Here is a 22,289-nt window from a genome sequence, read left to right as displayed (position 1 = left end):
GAGTTACCTCATGTGATTAATCATAAAAAAATAATTGCATTAGTCATGTATATAGCTCGGTTGGTAGAGCTGCCGTGCCAGCAACTTGAGGGTTGCAGTTTCGATCCCCGCTTCCCCCATCCTAGTCAATGCCGTTGTGTCTCTGGGCAAGACACTTTACCCACCTGCTCCCAGTGCCACCCACACTGATTTAATTGTAACGTAGATATTGGGTTTCACTATGTAAAGCGCTTTGAGTCACTTGAGGAAAAAGCGCTATATAAATATAGAAGAGATGTATACACACAGATTAATCACACAATTTATTTTTGACTGTACATACTCCTTTACCTTAATAAATAAAAATAAATAAATGGGTTGTACTTGTATAGCGCTTTTCTACCTTCAAGGTACTTAAAGCGCTTTGACACTACTTCCACATTCACCCATTCACACACACATTCACACACTGATGGAGGGAGCTGCCATGCAAGGCGCCAACAAGCACCCATCAGGAGCAAGGGTGAAGTGTCTTGCTCAGGACACTACGGACGTGACGAGGTTGGTACCAGGTGGGATTTGAACCACGGACCCTCGGGTTGCGCACGGCCACTCTCCCACTGCGCCACGCCGTTAATCAGGGATGGTTACCTAAAAGATAGCACAAGTTGTCATAAATAAATTGAAAAATCTACAGGTAATACATGTGATTGGTATTGGCATGGGCCGATCTCACTAACGAATGATTGGTATCGGAAACATCAGCTTAAAGCCCTGATCGGAACTTCCTTAATTTTTACTGTAGGTCTTGTAAAGTGAATTATGTGAATCTTACCTCTCCACCATAGGTTTGAGGTAGCGGTGAACCGGGTGGAGGACACGGACCACGTGGTAATCCCAGTGCACCTGAGGGAAAAGTATAAACAGTCGGGATACAACCACACCAGCACGCCGCTGTTCGGACTGCCTTTCCTCATCGCAGTCCCCAGGACGCTGAGCGAGGACAAACTCTACAACATGCTGCTAATTCGCCTCTGGTGGGTTAATACTACACAAGCAAAGATAATAAACATAAACCACTCCATTAACTGCATTTTTAATGCTGCTGCTGAGGGGTTGCTTTGAATGAAAGTGAGTCTGTGTTATGCAGCCGTTTTGTGAGATCCTCTGTGGAAGAAGATGAGGAGGATTGCGAAGAGAGTCAGGCCACCAAACCACACACTGTCAATGGCAACGCTACTAATGGCCTACTGGAGGAGGGGTCGCCAAGTCAGTGCATCACATAGTCACCGTGAATGAAAAACGTTGTTTAACCTGTCGAGCAATCTTATTTCAGGTGAGATGGAGACTGACGAACAGGATGAGGAGTCCAGTCAGGATCAAGACCTACCCTCAGAGAACGACAACAGCCAGTCAGAGGACTCGGTGGGAGGAGACAACGAGCTGGAGAACGGCATAGTCGCCCCGCAGAACTCCACCAAAGGCCAGCAGAGCACCACCGGGCACAACAGAAAAAGACTTTTCACATTCCAGCTCAACAACATGGGAAAGACAGACTTGTCCCTCATCAAGGACGACACGCGGCAGATCCGCTTTGATGAGGGACACTTACGACTCAGTGGTAGACGTTCACATGTTCCTCTCGATTCCCATTACCGAATACATTAGTTCTTTCTTTCTTTTAGACCGTTCCTATCTTTCTTTGGACTGGGAGCCCGAGATGAGGAAGAAGTATTTTGAAGACACAGTTGTTGAGGTAAAACCGGCAGCACCAATGAAGCTCTGCTCTTATAAGTACACAGTATGTCCTCTTCAGGGTATTGGATATTTTTAAAACAGGACTTTGACAAGCATGAGAGCATGGAGTACAAGCCTCAGAAGAAGGCTTTCTTTAAGCTAAAGGACTGCATTGAGCTGTTCACTACAAAGGAGAAGCTGGGAGCCGAGGACCCTTGGTATGTTGTCGTATGCTCTTATCAGTTTATAACAACCCTTATTCCATAGTTGACGCGCATATGTCTGCAGGTACTGTCCAAACTGTAAGGAGCACCAACAGGCCACCAAGAAACTGGACCTTTGGTGTTTGCCCCCAGTGTTGGTGGTCCATTTGAAGAGGTTCTCCTACAGTCGCTATATGAGGGACAAGCTCGACTCCCTTGTTGACTTCCCACTAAGGTGCACTATTCATTGAAGCTGCATCGTCGGTCTGATTCCCTCACCTTTCTCATACGTTGTTCCTGCAGCAATTTGGATATGTCGGAGTTCCTGATCAACCCCAACAGCGGGCCTTGTATTTACGACCTCATTGCTGTGTCCAACCATTATGGCGGCATGGGGGGAGGCCACTGTAAGACTTTTTATTGCTTGTCTTGTTACGTAAGCTAAGAATCAGGATAATTGCTTGTAGGGGTGCAGAAAAAAAAATGATTCACATTCATAATTTTCAAAAATCGATTCAAAACAAACCAGATTTTTTGTTTTTATAAGAATCAATTTTTTAAAAGATGTTTTCAGGCCGTCTCCATGCAACTGAGGTTTTTTTTACCCGCAACCTCTTTTGAAAAAGTGTCATCATAGTGTTCATTATAACTATTAATACCAAATTATGCATTGTTGAATCGAAAATAGATTCCGTATCGAATCGTCACAATTGGAATTGTATTAAATCAGTAAGTGACCAAAGATTTTCACACCCCTACTTGTTACTTCGCATAACTTTTTTTTACAAGTTGCCCATCATTCACAATTCTTTTGAGACAAGAACACACTTTTTTCTTTTTGTGTTTATTCTCAATACAAACAAACTGCAAGTAAGAGGCAGCTAACAATGCAGTAAATGGGCGTACAATCTATTCCTTCTATGAAGCCCTCCAAAAACCTTTAACACTGCTTTATATATATATACTGTAGGTTTGTTGATACTTTGGTAACAGGCACATTCATGATAACATGTAATTTTTGCAGTATTTGCTAATTTTAAGCATTAAAGAACAAATAACAGGCTAAACGTTTCAAAAATAAAACAGTCAATTACAATGTCTGTTTTCACTGGGATGCCGACTGATGGAATGTTGTTCCTTTCTTGAGATGTTGAATTCAGATAATCATCACTCCTCGGACAAAATAATTGCTTCCCAGCGATGATAGAATGATTTTATTTTGCGTTCCATTTGTTGAAAGCCATATAGTATCAAATCGGTTGCCTGTGAATTATCAAAGTTGTCTAACTTCCCGGCTTAGTAAATGGGTTATACTTGTATAGCTCTTTTCTACCTTCAAGATACTCAAAGCGCTTTGACACTACTTCCACATTTACCCATTCACACACACATTCACACACTGATGGCGGTAGCAGCCATGAGGGTGCATCAACCTTGTACTGTACAGGTGGGATGCATGATTTATAACCTAGCATTCATTTTCCCAAACTTAAAGCCAATACAGAAAGCTTTTTGAGATAGGATTTATGGCTCTTTGAAGACCTGTACCTTTCTAAAAGCTGTTCAAAAGACTGGCTTGTTATATATATTTTTGTGTTTTATCAGGAAAACAATCACTAGTATCAGTTATACGATATGATGTAGATCATAATAAGTGCATTTACAGAAATATTACTCTATAGGTGGGAATATTTCTGAAAGGTTGGCTATAATTAATTGTTTTTGTTGCTTTTTCATTTTAAACATTCTATAATGTGGTGTCTTATTTCCATGCTTTGGCAGTGACATCACAAGTTTTCATTTTCCCCCAAATAAAAAAAAAAACAATAATTTAATCAAATTAAAGGACGGTGTGGCGCAGTGGTAGAGTGGCCGTGCGCAACCCGAGGGTCCCTGGTTCAATCCCCACCTGGTACCAACCTCGTCACGTCCGTTGTGTCCTGAACAAGACACTTCACCCTTGCTCCTGATGGGTGCTGGTTAGCGCCTTGCATGGCAGCTCCCTCCATCAGTGTGTGAATGGGTGAATGTGGAAGTAGTGTCAAAGCGCTTTGAGTACCTTGAAGGTAGAAAAGTGCTATACAAGTACAACCCATTTATCATTTATTTAACAATATGGAAAAAAATACGCAAATAAGTAAAAATAAAATGCAAAAATGGATATAATAAGTAGGAATAATACAATAGAAAATAGTACAATAAAAATGTGAGTACTAAATTATACCCCCATTGCTAGTGTGTGTATGCTTGAACGACGAACCTTTAGAATAATGAACTCAAAAAGTGAATCCAAATAAATACAGTTGAAGAATATGTAAATATATGTTTTAATGTGTATGTGTGTGTGTGTGTGTGTGTGTGTGTATATATGTATATATATATATATATATATATATATATATATATATATATATATATATATATATATATATATATATATATACATATATACACACACACCTGAAAGGGTTTTCACTTCACAGGTGTCATAGTTTTGATATTTTTAGTGACAATCCACAAGGTAAATAGTCATGAAAATAAAGAAACCACATTGAATGAAAGGTGTTTCCAAACTTTTGGCCTGTACTGTGTGTATATATATATATATATATGTAAAAAGTATGTATATTTTTTATTTAAAAAAAGGTTAATCCAAATGCTGTTAAATTTGTTTCAACTCTTACTCATTTTCTAATCCAGTTGCCAGTCGGGTGGCGCACATATGCAGAGTGGGCAATTGCTGTTGCTAAATTTGCATGTGAAACGGCTCCAAAACCAACAGCTCACAACTAGGAAACGATGTTCATTGTCACTTAAAAGAGCCGTTCAAAAGACTTATTTCATTGGCAGACGTCACGTTCCTACGAGCTCATTTTCTGCTTGGCCGCAACCTACGTTATTAGCAGCTCAAACTAGTTAGTAGCCGACTACTCGCAAGTGGTCGCAGGATCAGTGCAGTGTGTCACAATCCCATTACCTACATTGTTAGCCGCATCGTACTTGCAGCTTTTCCAGGTTGAAAATTCACAAAAAAGGAAAAGATGTGTGTTCTTGCCTCACATAGGGATTGCATGGTTCAGTGAGAATAATTGGGGGATTTAATGTTTTTTTTTTTTCTTGCCCTGCTCAGATACTGCTTACGCTAAGAACACAGATGATGGGAAGTGGTACAACTTTGATGACAGCAGCGTGTCGCCTGCCAGTGAAGATCAAATAGTGGTGAGTGCGCCTACTGCTCTGCTATTTTATAGCCATCAAAAGTTTAAAAAAAACACTTTAAGATTAATTGTATTGATCCTGAAAGTGGGTCTACTCGACTATTGAAGTTATTCTCATTTCAGTATTAGTAGTGTTGGATGCACACCATCAGTGAAAAGTGTTAGCTCAGCATAACTAAAGGGCCAAGATTGCACATTACATATTGGCGTGTTGTGCAAGTGGTAAATGCTGCATGTACAAACCCTGTTTCCATATGAGTTGGGAAATTGTGTTAGATGTAAATATAAACATAATACAATGAGTTGCAAATAATTTTCAACCCATATTCAGTTGAATATGCTACATAGACATATTTGATGTTCAAACTGATAAACATTTTTTTTTTTTTTTTAAATAATCATTAACTTTAGAATTTGATGCCAGCAACACGTGACAAAGAAGTTGGGAATAGTTGCAATAAATACTGTTAAAGTTGAGGAATGCTCATCAAAGACTTATATGGAACATCCCACAGGTGTGCAGGCTAATTGGGAACAGGTGGGTGCCATGATTGGGTATAAAAGCAGCTTCCATGAAATGCTAAGTAATTCACAAACAAGGATGGGGTGAGGGTCAGCAATTTGTAAGCAAATTGTCCAACAGTTTTAGAACAACATTTCTCAACAAGCTATTGCAAGGAATTTAGGAATTTTACCATTTTCGGTCCGTAAAATCATCAAAAAGTTCAGAGAATCTGGAGAAATCACTGCACGTAAGCAATGATATTACCAGGGATGGGAATTTTCTGCGGATCCGCGGAATTCTGCTGATTTTGGCGCCGCTAGGGTCATTTATATAATATAATGCCAATGTGTGAAGGCACCAGATTGGCTAGCTCTACTATCAGCTGACAACATCAACCAATGACATTGCCCGTTATAGGCGTCTGCACGCGTCTTCACTAATGACATTGCTCGTTATAGGCGTCTGCACGCTTCTGCACCAATGACATTGCCCGTTATAGACATCTGCACACGTCTGCACTAATGACATTGCTCGTTATAGGCGTCTGCACCAATGACATTGCCCGTTATAGACATCTGCACACGTCTGCGCTAATGACATTGCTCGTCATAGGCATGCCCCCAGACCCACCTATCAGGCGAGCGCGCTATGTGTACTCGGGTGCGGCCGCCGTGCGGCCTTCCGCAAAGCGGTGTTTTACGATAAAAAAAATTTCAGCTGATTTTGTAAATCTTCATTCCCATCCCTGCATTACGGACTTTTGATCCCTGCATAAAAAAACCGACATCCGTGTGTAAAGGATATCACCGCATGGGCTCAGGAACACTTCATAAAACCACTGTCAGTAACTACAGTTGGTTGTTACATCTGTAAGTGCAAGTTAAAACTCTACTATGCAAAGCAAAACCAATTTATCAACAATATCCTGAAATGCCGCCGGCTTGGCTGGGCCCGAGCTCACCTAAGATGGACTGATGCAAAGTGGAAAGGTGTTCTGTGGTCTGACGAGTCCACATTTTAAATTATATTTGGAAACCGAGGACGTGGTGTCCTCCAGAACAAAGAGGAAAATAACCATTCGAATTGTTATAGGCGCAAAGTTCAAAAGCCAGCATGTGTGATGGTATGGGGGTGTATTAGTGCCCAAGGCATGGGTAACTTACACATCTGTGAAGGCACCATTAATGCTGAAAGATCAATACAGGTTTTGGAGCAACATATGTTGTCATCCAAGCAACGTTATCATGGATTCCCCTGCTTCTTTTAGCAAGACAAGTGTTACAACAGCGTGGCTTCGTAAAAAAAGAGTGGGTATTTTTCTGGCCTGCCTGCAGTCCAGACCTGTTTCCCATCAAAATGTGTGGCGCACTTATTATGAAGCGTAAAACACGACAGCGGAGACCCCGGACTGTTGAACGACTTAAGCGCTACATAAAACAAGAATGGGAAAGAATTCCACTTTCAAAGCTTTAACAGTTAGTTTCCTCAGTTCCCAAACGTTTATTGAGTGTTGTTCAAAGAAAAGGTGATGTAACACAGTGGTGAACATGCCCTTTCCCAACTACTTTGGCACGTGTTGCAGCCATGAAATTCTAAGTTAATCATTATTTGTTTATGAGTTTGAACATCAAATATGTTGTCTTTGTAGTACAATCAACTGAATATGGGTTGAAAAGGATTTGCAAATCATTGTATTCAGTTTATATTAACATCTAAGACAATTTTCCAACTCATATGGAGATAGATCCATGCCATGAAGTTCCACTTAGGCTGAGCACAGTGGACGTAACACTTTTCTAAATGATGGGCAAGTTCATAGCGGTTATTTCCTGACGCTTCCGCTGTGCTCATGTCCAGTCCAAAGCGGGCTACGTACTCTTCTACCAGCGCCAGGACACCCTAAAAGGCACCGGCTACTTTGCTCTCGACTGCGACAAAGAGGAGGATAACAAGGAGGAGGAAGATGAGGAAGACGAGGAGGACACTGAAAGGAGACAAAGCGCCTGCTCTTCGTCTCAGGGAGCCGCCTCCTCCGCTGCTAGCGCCGCCACACAAATCGAGGACCTGAACGAGAACCAGTGCAGGAAGTATGCCAACAAGCCAGAACAGGAAGAAGAGGTAGAGGAGGAAGAGGAGGAGGTGGTACCCAGTCGAGATGTCACCATGAGCGCCAACTGACGGCAGCGAAGGCATAAACAATCAGAGCGAGAAAGAGAGATCTTTCCATCCAAAGCCATATGGACACACAGCATGGCCAACGGGCGCCAGCAGGCCCAGCCGGGTCGCTCAGACTGGACCGGAGCCAATGTGGGCGTGGCGTTGATGGCACGCGGAAAAATCAGGGCCCTCCCCTTGTGGCTGAATCACTGTTTGTGTGTGTGTGTGTGTTACATTTTTGTTTCCAAAAGATTCTGAGAGCAGTTTGCTTTAACCATGAAAATCTTTTATGTCTCTGAGAGAAAAGTCATTATTATGCTTTTACAGTGTTTAGTCTGTACATATTTTAAGCACTGAACAGGAAGCATTTTGAACTTGCACAATCACCTACAGTACCATCCTCCCTTTTTTGCTTTTGTTCTTATTGCCACGCACTGCAGTGTAGCTCAGAGTCGAATGTGACGTGACTTCCTCCCATCAAAGTAAAGGAAGCTGCCTTCTTCAGTGCAGACATATTCACTCTGGGTGATGTTTTTCTAAAAAAAATTGTTTTTAGTATAAAATGCCAAATTTTTGCTGTGATCTTGTTTGCATGAGCTCACATGCTCCTGTCGTCTATGGCGCCCTCTGTTGGCCGCGTACACTCCTACACTGATAAACCGCATCGAGGGGAGTCTTGCAGCTACTTTTCAACTAAAGGTGAATTAGTGCAGTGCCAGGAATAGATGGAATGGAGAGGAATGGTGTGTTACCATCGTGTGTAGTGAATTTGTGGTTCGTGACGTCTCATCTTGTCTGGATCGCCTCAGCCTTAATCTTTCTGCATGGCCTCCTCACACACTTGAATGTGAACAATGTCGGAAGATCTGCTCGTCATATCACAGCCACATAATCTCCCTGTTTTTTTGTAAGCCACAGGCGGGCCAGAATGTATGATCGTGATCGATGCCTTTTCTCCATTCTTAATAAGGCCACCTTTGTTTCGCTTTCTCTGCTTGGTTGAATGTGACGGTCATGGCTTCTCTAGCCTTTTGACTCCAGCTGGATGCTGAATGCTTGTGCTTTGGGGATGGGGGGGTTTGAGGTCAAGGCCTTTAGGTGATGAAGTGTTACAGGATATTCCTCCGTCAGTGATGCATTTATTCTCCATGGTGGAGCGCGGCTTTTTGCACCATGGCTTTTGCCTCTCTCTTTGGCCGACTCCCCCGTTCTCGAATGAGTGACACGTGACTGCTATATTAGACCTGTACCGTACTGTATATAAGAGTTCACTCTGTGAGTGCACATTTGATAAAGTTTATTTATTTATATGTCAGCATTTAATGAGGAAACAATATATTTAAAGCCTTGACAAGAGTGGGATTATTAGGAATGTTTCGGGGTGGCCTCGTAGACAGCGCTCTTGTCAGGGAGGGAATATCTTTTTCTTTCTTTTTTTTTAATTAAGGATGTTGTTTTTGGAACTTTTTTTTTGTAAACAAGAAAAAAATGGCATCCTTGCATGATAGGGGTTTCCAGGTTTTGGCTGCACTTGAGTTCACTTGGGTTTACATTTGAAAATGTGCATGTGTATTCATACACAATCTTCAATAAAGTTGTGTAAAGCTTTTAAGGGGTTTTCTTCTGTCACTTGCATGTTTTAGCTTTCACTGTTATGCTGATGACACCCAACTCTACATGCCCCTAAAGCTGACCAACACGCCGGATTGTAGTCAGCTGGAGGCGTGTCTTAATGAAATTATCAATCAATCAATCAATCAATGTTTACTTATATAGCCCTAAATCACTAGTGTCTCAAAGGGCTGCACAAACCACAACACAAACCACTACGACATCCTCGGTAGGCCCACATAAGGGCAAGGAAAACTCACACCTAGTGGGACGTCGGTGACAATGATGACTATGAGAACCTTGGAGAGGAGGAAAGCAATGGATGTCGAGCGGGTCTAACAGGATACTGTGAAAGTTCAATCCATAATGGATCCAACACAGTCGCGAGAGTCCAGTCCAAAGCGGATCCAACACAGCAGCGAGAGTCCCGTTCACAGCGGAGCCAGCGGGAAACCATCCCAAGCGGAGGCGGATCAGCAGCGCAGAGATGTCCCCAGCCGATACACAGGCAAGCAGTACATGGCCACCGGATCGGACCGGACCCCCTCCACAAGGGAGAGTGGGACATAGGAGAAAAAGAAAAACGGCAGATCAACTGGTCCAAAAAGGGAGTCTATTTAAAGGCTAGAGTATACAAATGAGTTTTAAGGTGAGACTTAAATGCTTCTACTGAGGTGGCATCTGGAACTGTTACCGGGAGGGCATTCCAGAGTACTGGAGCCCGAAATGAAAACGCTCTATAGCCCGCAGACTTTTTTTGGGCTTTGGGAATCACTAATAAGCCGGAGTCCTTTGAACGCAGATTTCTTGCCGGGACATATGGTACAATCCAATCGGCAAGATAGGATGGAGCTAGACCGTGTAGTATTTTATACGTAAGTAGTAAAACCTTAAAGTCACATCTTAAGTGCACAGGAAGCCAGTGCAGGTGAGCCAGTACAGGCGTAATGTGATCAAACTTTCTTGTTCTTGTCAAAAGTCTAGCAGCCGCATTTTCTACCAACTGTAATCTTTTAATGCTAGACATGGGGAGACCCGAAAATAATACGTTACAGTAATCAAGACGAGACGTAACAAACGCATGGATAATGATCTCAGCGTCTTTAGTGGACAGAATGGAGCGAATTTTAGCGATATTACGGAGATGAAAGAAGGCCGTTTTAGTAACGCTTTTAATGTGTGACTCAAAGGAGAAAGTTGGGTCGAAGATAATACCCAGATTCTTTACCGTGTCGCCTTGTTTTATTGTTTGGTTGTCAAATGTTAGAGTTGTATTATTAAATAGAGGTCGGTGTCTAGCAGGACCGATAATCAGCATTTCCGTTTTTTTGGCGTTGAGTTGCAAAAAGTTAGCGGACATCCATTGTTTAATTTCATTAAGACACGCCTCCAGCTGACTACAATCCGGCGTGTTGGTCAGCTTTAGGGGCATGTAGAGTTGGGTGTCATCAGCATAACAGTGAAAGCTAACACCGTATTTGCGTATGATGTCACCTAGCGGCAGCATGTAGATGCTGAAGAGTGCAGGGCCAAGGACTGAACCCTGGGTAACTCCACACGTTACTTTAACGTAGTCCGAGGTCACATTGTTATGGGAGACACACTGCATCCTATCAGTAAGATAAGAGTTAAACCAAGACAGGGCTAAGTCTGACATACCAATTAAACTTACATATTAAATTAAATTAAACAATGGATGTCCGCTAACTTTTTGCAACTCAACGCCAAAGAAACTGACATGCTGATTATCGGTCTTGCTAGACACCGACCTCTATTTAATAATACGACTTTAACATTTGACAACCAAACAATTAAACAAGGCGAGTCTGTAAAGAATCTGCGTATTATCTTCGACCCAACTCTCGTTTGAGTCACACATTAAAAGCGTTACTAAAACGGCCTTCTTTCATCTTCATAATATCGCTAAAATTCGCTCCATTCTGTCCACTAAAGACACCGAGATCATTATCCATGCGTTTGTTACGTCTCGCCTCGATTACTGTAACGTATTATTTTCGGGTCTCCCCATGTCTAGCATTAAAAGATTACAGTTGGTACAAAATGCGGCTGCTAGGCTTTTGACAAGAACAAGAAAGTTTGATCACATTACGCCTGTACTGGCTCACCTGCACTGGCTTCCTGTGCACTTAAGATGTGACTTTAAGGTTTTACTACTTACGTATAAAATACTACACGGTCTAGCTCCATCCTATCTTGCCGATTGTATTGTACCATATGTCCCGGCAAGAAATCTGCGTTCAAAGGACTCCGGCTTATTAGTGATTCCTAGAGCCCAAAAAAAGTCTGCGGGCTATAGAGCGTTTTCCGTTCAGGCTCCAGTACTCTGGAATGCCCTCCTGGTAACAGTTCGAGATGCCACCTCAGTAGAAGCATTTAAGTCTCAACCACCTTTTTAGACCAGTTGATTTGCCGTTTCTTTTCTTTTTCTCCTCTGTCCCCTTCTCCCTTGTGGAGGGGTCCGGTCCGGTGGCCATGGATATAGTACTGGCTGTCCAGAGTCGGGACCCAGGATGGACCGCTCGTCCAGAGTCGGGACCCAGGATGGACCGCTCGTCCAGAGTCGGGACCCAGGATGGATTGCTCGTCCAGAGTCGGGACCCAGGATGGACCGCTCGCCTGTGTATCGGCTTGGACATCTCTGCGCCACTGAGCCGCCTTTGCTTGGGATGGTTTCCTGTTGGCTCCACTTTGGACGGGACTCTCGCTACTGTGTTGGATCCACTTTGGACTGGACTCTCACGGTTGTGTTGGATCCACTATGGCATTAACTTTCACAGTATCGTGTTAGACCCGCTCGACATCCATTGCCTTCGGTCCCCTGGGGGGAGGGGGGGGGGTCCTCTCCAAGGTTTCCCATAGTCATCATTGTCACCGACGTCCCACTGGGTGTGAGTTTTCCTTGCCCTTATGTGGTGGGCTCTACTGAGAATGTCGTTGTGGTTTGTGCAGCCCTTCGAGACACTAGTGATTTAGGGCTATATAAATAAACATTGATTGATTGATTGATTGATTGATTTCTGGTGTCGTTTGGCAGCAAAATCAGCCTACATGACCTTCACTTTAATTAGTATGCTTAAGTATTGTTTTGTTTTTTTTGCTTAAACGCTGTAAATCAGTGTTGTCCAAAATGTGGCCTGCAAAGTATGCATACATACAGAAAAAATTTAAGGATATTGCGGGCCAGTACATTTTGGAGATCGAGAATCCTAAAACCAATCCAACGTGGTAGTCTTTTATGCTAATATATCTAAACAAATCAAACACCTTTTAATTAGTGGAATACAAAATATAATGGATAACATTAAAAGTGTATTTTATTACATTAGGCTACATACAAGAAAACAGGAGCACATTGTGCTGCATACAATTTCAAAATGCGCTAAGCAGTTGAAAAAACATACTTTAAAAGTCAACTTGATTACTGATATTAGCATTTATTATATTTTTTTCTCACACACAACATACCAGACTAACATTAGATTGATAACTAATTTCAAACATTTTCTGCACAAGAAACAATACTAATATTTAAAAAGAATTCTGGTATGGGACTTTAAAAACCAGCAATTATTTCTTAAAATTTAAAATTATGCAAAGCATGTTTGACCATTTTTTTCACAGTAGTTATTTCCTAAAATTATATATATATATATATATATATATATATATATTTAATTATATAATTTATGTTTTAAAATATATAATAAAATAATTTATATTGTTTTTAAATTAGAAAATCATTGTCAAGTGTTTGTTTTTACATTTTACTTTAGGGAATAATTGCTGTTTTTAAAAAAAAACAACATACCAGAACAATTTTAAGTAGAAATTCTACTTATTGTAATATTTTTTGGTGTCGCAAATATTTGAAATTGCTATTATTACTGCTAATATTATCATTAGCCTACACACACATATACTGTACTGTGTGTATATATGAATATATATATATATGTATGTATATATATATATATATATATATATATATGTCAGTCAGTCAGTCATTTATACCTACCGAGGATGTCGTAGTGGTTTGTGTTGTGGTTTGTGCAGCCCTTTGAGACACTATTGATTTAGGGCTATATAAGTAAACATTGATTGATTGATTGATATATATATATATCAGTCGTATATATATATATATATATATGAATATATATATTTGTGTGTATATAAATGTATATATATGTGTGTGTATATATATATATATATATATATATATATATATATATATGCATGTGTGTTTACATATATATGTGTGTGTGTGTATATATATATATGGCACATATGTTTGTGTTGTGTGTGTGTGTATGTATATATATATATATATATGCATATATATATTTGTGTGTGTATATAAATATGTATATATATATGTGTGTATATATATATATACATGTGTGTATACATATATATGTGTGTGTGTATATGTATGTATGACACATATGTTTGTGTTGTGTGTATATATATATATATATATGCATGTGTGTTTACATATGTGTGTGTGTGTATATATATATATGGCACATATGTTTGTGTTGTGTGTGTGTGTATGTATGTATATATATATATATATGCATATATATATTTGTGTGTATATAAATGTGTATATATGTGTGTGTGTATATATATGTGTGTGTATATATATATATATATATATGTGTGTGTATACATATATATATGTGTGTGTGTATATATATATATATGGCACATATGTTTGTGTTTGTGTGTATGTATATATATATATATGCATATATATATGCATATATATATTTGTCTGTGTATATAAATGTGTATATATATGTGTGTGTATATATATATATATATGCATGTGTGTATACATATATATGTGTGTATATATATATATATATATATATATGCACATATATATTTGTGTGTGTATATAAATGTATATATATGTGTGTGTATATATATATATATATATATATATATATATATGCATGTGTGTATACATATATGTGTGTGTGTGTATATATATGTATGACACATATGTTTGTGTTGTGTATATATATATATATATATATATATATATATATATATATATATATATATATATATATATATATATATATATATATATATACATATGTGACTGTTTAACAACTTAAGCTGTACGGCAAGCAAGAATGGGATAGAATTCCACCTGAAAAGCATCAAATATTGGTCTTGTCAGTTCCCAGACGTTAACTGAGTGGTGTTAAAAGGAAAGGCCATGTAACACAGTGGTAAAAATGCCCCTGTGGCAACTTTTTTGTAACGTGTTGCTGCCATTAAATTCTATGTTAACAATTATTATTCGGCATGTCACAGCATATAAAGGCTCCTTAGTTGCCTCGACTCCATGTGAGTGTTATTAAAGTCTTTCAATAGAACCTCCTGAGACAATTCATACTTATTAAGACACACAAAAAACATTTCTCCCATTTATTTTTTTCCACTTTTTCTTTTCTTTTAAATCCCCGCCCCTCCAAACAGTAGCGATGCACAAGGAGACATTAAAATATTTTTTCGTACTTCTGTAGGAACCTTTAAGTTATACAAAAGGTAGACATTCACAAAGCAGGAAGGTCACGCGGTCGCCTCCATCCCCTTGCAGCTGATTTCCTAAAATGAAGCTACACAGGAAGTAGAATTTAAAAAAAATAATAATAAAGCACAGCTATATATATATATTTTTGTGTTCATTTCAATGACAGCAACTTCAACGGATCCGTCCTGGGTGAGAGAAAGAAATTACATTCATCTAAAAGAGCAAAAAAAAAAGTCTGAATGACACTTAAGTATAGGATGAACATTCAACACAAGCCCGAGAAGCTGCGGTTTTTAAAAATTCACATTACGAGATAGCATAACAAAGCTCTCAATAAATAATGATGTATAATCCTAGTGGAAACACTTGATGGAATGTAGAGGAAGACAGGCAGAGACAGCATGTACTGTACACATGACAAACTAAACACTCGGCTGCCATGATTGACAGCCTTGGCACATGCTTGAAATGACCCGTCCTCATCATCCTTTTTTTTTTTTTTTTTTTTACTTTCATGCCGCCGTTCAACCATCATCGTCAACATTTCGGATATAGCGCCGTGAACGGGAACGGGAGCCTGGGAATCACATCTAAATAAAAACAATAACGAGGACACGAGCCGTACGATAAGTTACATAAAGTGGGGCGGAAAAAAAAATGTTTCCCACAATAAATCAATGCATGCGCAACTTTTTTTGTGGGTCCAAATAAAGTGCAATCATGTCCAAGTTAGATGTCCGATAATGGCTTTTTTTAAACCGATATTCCGATATTGTCCATCTCTTAATTACCGATTCCGATATCAACCGATAACGATATATACGGTCGGGGAATTAACACGTTATTATGCCTAATTTTTGTTGTGATGCATTAAACAACGTAACAAGGTTTTCCAAAAATAAATCAACTCAAGTTATGAAAAAAAATGCCAACATGGCGCTGCCATATTTCTTATTGAAGTCACAAAGTGCATTCATTTCTTTTTAACATGACTCAAAACAGCAGCTTGGAATTTGGACATGCTCTCCCTGAGAGAGCATTAAAAGGTGTTGAGGTGGGCGGGGATGTATATTGTAGTAAGTGTTGCAAGGGGTTCTGGGTATTTGTTCTGTTGTGTTACGGTGCGGCTGTTCTCCCGAAATGTGTTTGTCATTCTTGTTTGGTGTGGGTTCACAATGTGGCGCATATTTGTAACGGTGTTTAAGTTGTTTATACGGCCACCCTCAGTGTGACCTGTATGGCTGTTGACCAAGTATGGGTTGCATTCACTCACTGTATATATTATGTGACTGGGCCGGCACGCAAAGTGAAGTGAATTATTTTTATATAGCGCTTTTCTCGAGTGACTCAAAGCGCTTTACATAGTGAAACCCAATATCTTAAGTTATATTTAAAGCAGTGTGGGTGGCACTGGGAGCAGGTGGGTAAAGTGTCTTGCCCAAGGACACAACGGCAGTGACTAGGATGGCGGAAGCGGGAATTGAACCTGCAACCCTCAAGTTGCTGGCACGGCCACTCTCCCAACCGAGCTATACCGCCCGACGTGAAAAGGTGTTGAGGTGGGCGGGGTAGGAGGTAGCGGGGGTGTATATTGTAAGTGTTGCAAGCGGTTCTGGGTATTTGTTCTGTTGCGTTACGGTGCGGCTGTTCTCCCGAAATGTGTTTGTCATTCTTGTTTGGTGTGGGTTCACAATGTGGCGCATATTTGTAACAGTGTTTAAGTTGTTTAAGCGGCCACCCTCAGTGTGACCTGCATGGCTGTTGACCAAGTATGGATTGCATTCACTCACTATATATTATGTGACTGGGCCGGCACGCAAAGTGAAGTGAATTATTTTTATATAGCGCTTTTCTCGAGTGACTCAAAGCGCTTTACATAGTGAAACCCAATATCTAAGTTATATTTAAAGCAGTGTGGGTGGCACTGGGAGCAGGTGGGTAAAGTGTCTTGCCCAAGGACACAACGGCAGTGACTAGGATGGCGGAAGCGGGAATTGAACCTGCAACCCTCAAGTTGCTGGCACGGCCACTCTCCCAACCGAGCTATACCGCCCGACGTGAAAAGGTGTTGAGGTGGGCGGGGTAGGAGGTAGCGGGGGTGTATATTGTAAGTGTTGCAAGGGGTTCTGGGTATTTGTTCTGTTGCGTTACGGTGCGGCTGTTCTCCCGAAATGTGTTTGTCATTCTTGTTTGGTGTGGGTTCACAATGTGGCGCATATTTGTAACGGTGTTTAAGTTGTTTAAGCGGCCACCCTCAGTGTGACCTGCATGGCTGTTGACCAAGTATGGCTTGCATTCACTCACTGTATATATTATGTGACTGGGCCGGCACGCAAAGTGAAGTGAATTATTTTTATATAGCGCTTTTCTCGAGTGACTCAAAGCGCTTTACATAGTGAAACCCAATATCTAAGTTACATTTAAAGCAGTGTGGGTGGCACTGGGAGCAGGTGGGTAAATTGTCTTGCCCAAGGACACAACGGCAGCGACTAGGATGTCGGAAGCGGGAATCGAACCTGGAACTCTAAAGTTGCTGGCACGGCCACACTACCAACCGAGCTATGCCGCAGTGCCTTTAAGGTTTATTGGCGACCTGTACTTCTCCCTACGTCTGTGTACACAGCGACGTTTTAAAAAGTCGTCAATTTTACTTTTTGAAACCGATACTGATAATTTTGATACCGATACCGATATTACATTTTATAGCATTTATCGGCCGATAAATGCTAAAAAACACCCCTAGTCCAAGTGCAAACCAACCCCAGGTTGGTTGCCTGAATGCAACTGAGATAGGCTCCAACGACCCCAAAAGAGACCAGCGGTAGGAAATGGATGGATGGATGTTTACATTTCAAATTTAGCATCATGTTTTATTTAGCGAGTTCCTCTTCTATTATATTTAACTTTTATTTTGTGAAAGAATCCTGGCACTTGGTCATCGAATGAAGTTTTTCCTAGCCTGATTGATGAATAGTAGCCCATAAAGCAGGGGTCACCAACCTTTTTGAAACCAAGAGCTACTTCTTGGGTACTGATTAATGCGAAGGGCTACCAGTTTGATACACACTTAAATGAATTGCCAGAAATAGCCAATTTGCTCAATTTACCTTTAATAAATAAATCTATATATATATATATAAAAAAATGGGTATTTCTGTCCGTCATCCCGTCATACATTTTTTTCCTTTTACGGAAGGTTTTTTGTAGAGAATAAAAGATGAGAAAAACACTTAATTGAACGGTCTAAAAGAGGAGAAATCACGAAAAAAAATTTAAATTACATTTTGAAAGATAGTTTATCTTCAATTTCGACTCTCTAAAATTCTAAATTCAACCGAAAAAAAGAAGAGAAAAACTAGCTAATTTGAATCTTTTTAAAAAAATTAAAAAGGATAATTTATGGAACATCATTAGTAATTTTTCCTGATTAAGATTAATTTTAGAATTTTGATGACATGTTTTAAATAGGTTAAAATCCAATCTGCACTTTGTTAGAATATATAACAAATTGGACCAAACTATAGTTCTAACAAAGACAAATCATTATTTCTTCTAGATTTTCCAGAACAAAAATGTTAAAAGATATTCAAAAGACTTTGAAATAAGATTTTTTTTTAATTCTACAGATTTTCTAGATTTGCCAGAATATTTTTTAGAATTTTAATCCTAATAAATTTGAAGAAATACTTCACAAATATTCTTCGTCGAAAAAACAGAAGCTAAAATGAAGAATTAAATTAAAATTGATGTATTATTCTTTACAATAAAAAAAAATACTTAAATTTAAATTGTCAGGAAAGAAGAGGAAGTAATTTAAAAGGTAAAAAGGTATATGTATTTAAAAATCTTAAAATCATTTTTAAGGTTGTATTTTTTCTCCAAAATTGTCTTTCTGAAAGTTATAAGAAGCAAAGTAAAAAAAATAAATGAATTTATTTAAACAAGTGAAGACCAAGTCTTTCAAACATTTTCTTGGATTTTCAAATTCTATTTGAGTTTTGTCTCTCTTAGAATTAAAAATGTCGGGCAAAGCGAGACCAGCTTGCTAGTAAATAAATAACATTTAAAAAATAGAGGCAGCTCACTGGTAAGTGCTGCTATTTGAGCTATTTTTAGAACAGGCCAGCGGGCGACTCATCTGGTCCTTACGGGCGACTTGGTGTGTTGGTGACCCCTGCTATAAAGCCTTTCTTGATTAACGTGGACTTAAATAAGTTGAAAAATTTATTCGGGTGTTACCATTTAGTGGTCAATTGTACGGAATATGTACTGTACTGTGCAATCTACTAATAAAAGTATCAATCAATCAAAATTAATCAGTAATACCATCTACTTCCACAAGAGGCGAGAGTGAGTCAATGTCGCGCAGTTGTCTACAGTAATTGGATGAAGAAAAACAAAGAGGTGATGACAGGAAGCCCCTCCTTTTCCGGCAGACCACTCCCAACAAGAACAAAAAAAAAAAAAAAATAGAAGTTTTTTGGGTGGTGGGTGGGTTTTTTTTTTTTTTTTTTTTTTTTTTTTTTCTCTTTAGCTGCGGGCTTGGATCCTCAGGGCTGACGGTTACCGTACATCAGCGGTATGATGAAGACGGAGATGTCGTCCCCGGAGCCCAGGCGCTCGTTGCTGATGCGCCAGCCTCGGTCTCTCAGGACCCCGCGAGCTCGCATCACCAAGTCCTGTGCGGCCATGGTGTACCTGGAAGTGGGGGTAGATTCATGTCAATCCAGAGAAATTCCTTCTCGCCACGTCACAGGAAGAATTGTTCACGTTTACCAATTAAAAAAAAAAAAAAAACTATTTCCTTGAATTGCCGCCGGGGCGCTAATCAATTTAAAACCCCTTCTCACTCCTGCGCTTACCAAAGGCATGCGGTAAAAGTAAGCATGCGCAAATTATTTTAAAACCTCTTCTCACTGCGGCACTTACCAAAGGTATGCAGTAAAAATTTGAGTGTGATGTAAGCTTGGACCTTAAATCCTACTGAATAGCTCCTAATATTCTCCCTCTTATGCAATTTCAAATTACCGGTATTGAAATCAGCCGGCTCCATTTTGAAAATGATGACAGGGGGAAGTGTCACTCGTGACGTCACGAGTTTGAACAATTATTTTGCGAAGCGAGTGAGTTTGACCCGGGATTAATTGAAGGCAGGCGCACACTATATACCCTGCGGCGATTCAAGGAAATACGGTAGTTTTTGTTTTTTACTAACAAAAATGACTATAATGCTAACATACTAACAGTTAGCATGCTAACCAAATAGCACTACGTAAGTAACAATATCCACAGGTTTGTTTTACACCTACCAAACTGACTAAAATGCTAACATACTATCATTTAGCATACTGGCAAGATAGCAACATATAACAATATTCATGATTTTTTGTTTTTTAACAACAAAATTGACTATAATGCTAACCAAAAAGCACAACGTAAGTAACAATATCCACAGGTATGTTTTATACCTACCAAACTGACTAAAATGCTAACATATCAGTTAGCATACTGGCAAGATAGCAACATAAAACAATATTCAAGAATTTTTGTTTTTTACCAACAAAATAAACTATAATGCTAACATACTAACAGTTAGCATGCTAACCAAATAGCACAACGTAAGTAACAATATCCACAGGTATGTTTTATACCTACCAAACTGACTAAAATGCTAACATATCAGTTAGCATACTGGAAAGATAGCAACATATAACAATATTCAAGAATTTTTGTTTTTTACCAACAAAATTGACTATAATGCTAACATGCTAACAGTTAGCATGCTAACCAAATACATACGTAACAATATCCACAGGTTTGTTTTATACCTACCAAACTGACTAAAATGCTAACATACTATCAGTTAGCATACTGGCAAGATAGCAACATATAACAATATTCATTAATTTTAGTTTTTTACCAACAAAATTGACTATAATGCTAACATACTAACAGTTAGTATGCTGACCAAATAGCACTACGTAAGTAACAATATCCACAGGTTTGTTTTATACCTACCAAAATGACTAAAATATTATCAGTTAGCATACTGGCAAGATAGCAACATATAACAATATTCATGAATTTTTTACCAACAAAATTGACTATAAAGCTAACATACTAATAGTTAGCCTACTAACCAAAAAAACACTACGTAAGTAACAATATCCACAGGTTTGTTTTATACCTACCAAACTGACTAAAATGCTAACATACTACCAGTTAGCATACTGGCAAGATAGCAACATATAACAATATTCAATAATTGTTGTTTTCTACCAACAAAATAAACTATAATGCTAACATACTAACAGTTAGCATGCTAACCAAATAGCACTACGTAAGTAACAATATCCACAGGTTTGTTTTACACCTACCAAACTGACTAAAATGCTAACATACTATCAGTTAGTATACTGGCAAGATAGCAACATATAACGATATCCATGAATTTTTGTTTTTTACCAACAAAATTGACTATAATGCTTACATACCAACAGTTAGCATGCTAACCAAATAGCACTACGTAAGTAACAATATCCACAGGTTTGTTTTATACCTACCAAACTGACTAAAATGCTAACATACTATCAGTTAGCATACTGGCAAGATAGCAACATATGACAATATCCATTAATTTTTGTTTTTTACCAACAAAATTGACTATAATGCTAACATACTAACAGTTAGCATGCTAACCAAATAGCACTACGTAAGTAACAATATCCACAGGTTTGTTTTACACCTACCAAACTGACTAAAATGCTAACATACTATCAGTTAGTATACTGGCAAGATAGCAACATATAACGATATCCATGAATTTTTGTTTTTTACCAACAAAATTGACTATAATGCTTACATACCAACAGTTAGCATGCTAACCAAATAGCACTACGTAAGTAACAATATCCACAGGTTTGTTTTATACCTACCAAACTGACTAAAATGCTAACATACTATCAGTTAGTATACTGGCAAGATAGCAACATATAACAATATTAATGATTTTTTGTTTTTACCAACAAAATTGACTATAATGCTAACATACTAACAGTTAGCATGCTAACCAAGAAACACTACGTAAGTAACAATATCCACAGGTTTGTTTTATACCTACCAAACTGACTAAAATGCTAACATACTATCAGTTAGCATACTGGCAAGATAGCAACATATAACAATATTCATGATTTTTTTACCAACAAAATTGACTATAATGCTAACATACCAACAGTTAGCATGATAACCAAATAGCACTACGTAAGTAACAATATCCACAGGTTTGTTTTATACCTAATAAACTA

At 38.9% G+C, this 22,289-nt stretch overlaps 2 protein-coding genes across 8 annotated transcripts in view; one reads left to right on the top strand and one right to left on the bottom strand.

Annotated features, from left to right (window-relative positions):
- LOC133561200 (ubiquitin carboxyl-terminal hydrolase 15-like) overlaps positions 1-9,411 on the top strand; it is a 43,640-nt gene extending 34,229 nt beyond the window's left edge. For 6 of the 7 annotated variants that reach the window (XM_061914501.1, XM_061914499.1, XM_061914498.1 and 3 more), the window contains 9 exons: positions 828-1,016; positions 1,130-1,248; positions 1,316-1,600; positions 1,665-1,735; positions 1,819-1,934; positions 2,005-2,154; positions 2,223-2,326; positions 5,050-5,138; positions 7,500-9,411. In XM_061914501.1, the coding sequence (XP_061770485.1) occupies positions 828-1,016; positions 1,130-1,248; positions 1,316-1,600; positions 1,665-1,735; positions 1,819-1,934; positions 2,005-2,154; positions 2,223-2,326; positions 5,050-5,138; positions 7,500-7,820 (1,444 nt within the window). In that variant the 3' untranslated portion in view covers positions 7,821-9,411. Of the gene's footprint in view, positions 1-827; positions 1,017-1,129; positions 1,249-1,315; positions 1,601-1,664; positions 1,736-1,795; positions 1,938-2,004; positions 2,155-2,222; positions 2,327-5,049; positions 5,139-7,499 lie in introns of those variants that run through there. The other variant, XM_061914504.1, reaches the window with a different exon arrangement.
- A 5,451-nt stretch (positions 9,412-14,862) lies between these two features.
- LOC133561197 (protein phosphatase 1H-like) overlaps positions 14,863-22,289 on the bottom strand; it is a 53,088-nt gene continuing 45,661 nt past the window's right edge. The window contains exon 10 of the mRNA XM_061914495.1: positions 14,863-19,680. Coding sequence (XP_061770479.1) covers positions 19,533-19,680 — 148 coding nt within the window. The 3' untranslated portion in view covers positions 14,863-19,532. The remainder of the gene's footprint in view (positions 19,681-22,289) is intronic.

Source organism: Nerophis ophidion, linkage group LG10 (genome assembly GCF_033978795.1).
Source record: "Nerophis ophidion isolate RoL-2023_Sa linkage group LG10, RoL_Noph_v1.0, whole genome shotgun sequence".
Taxonomy (NCBI): domain Eukaryota; kingdom Metazoa; phylum Chordata; class Actinopteri; order Syngnathiformes; family Syngnathidae; genus Nerophis; species Nerophis ophidion.
Note: the sequence above shows the minus strand (reverse complement) of the source record. Positions and strands in the feature narration are given on the sequence as shown.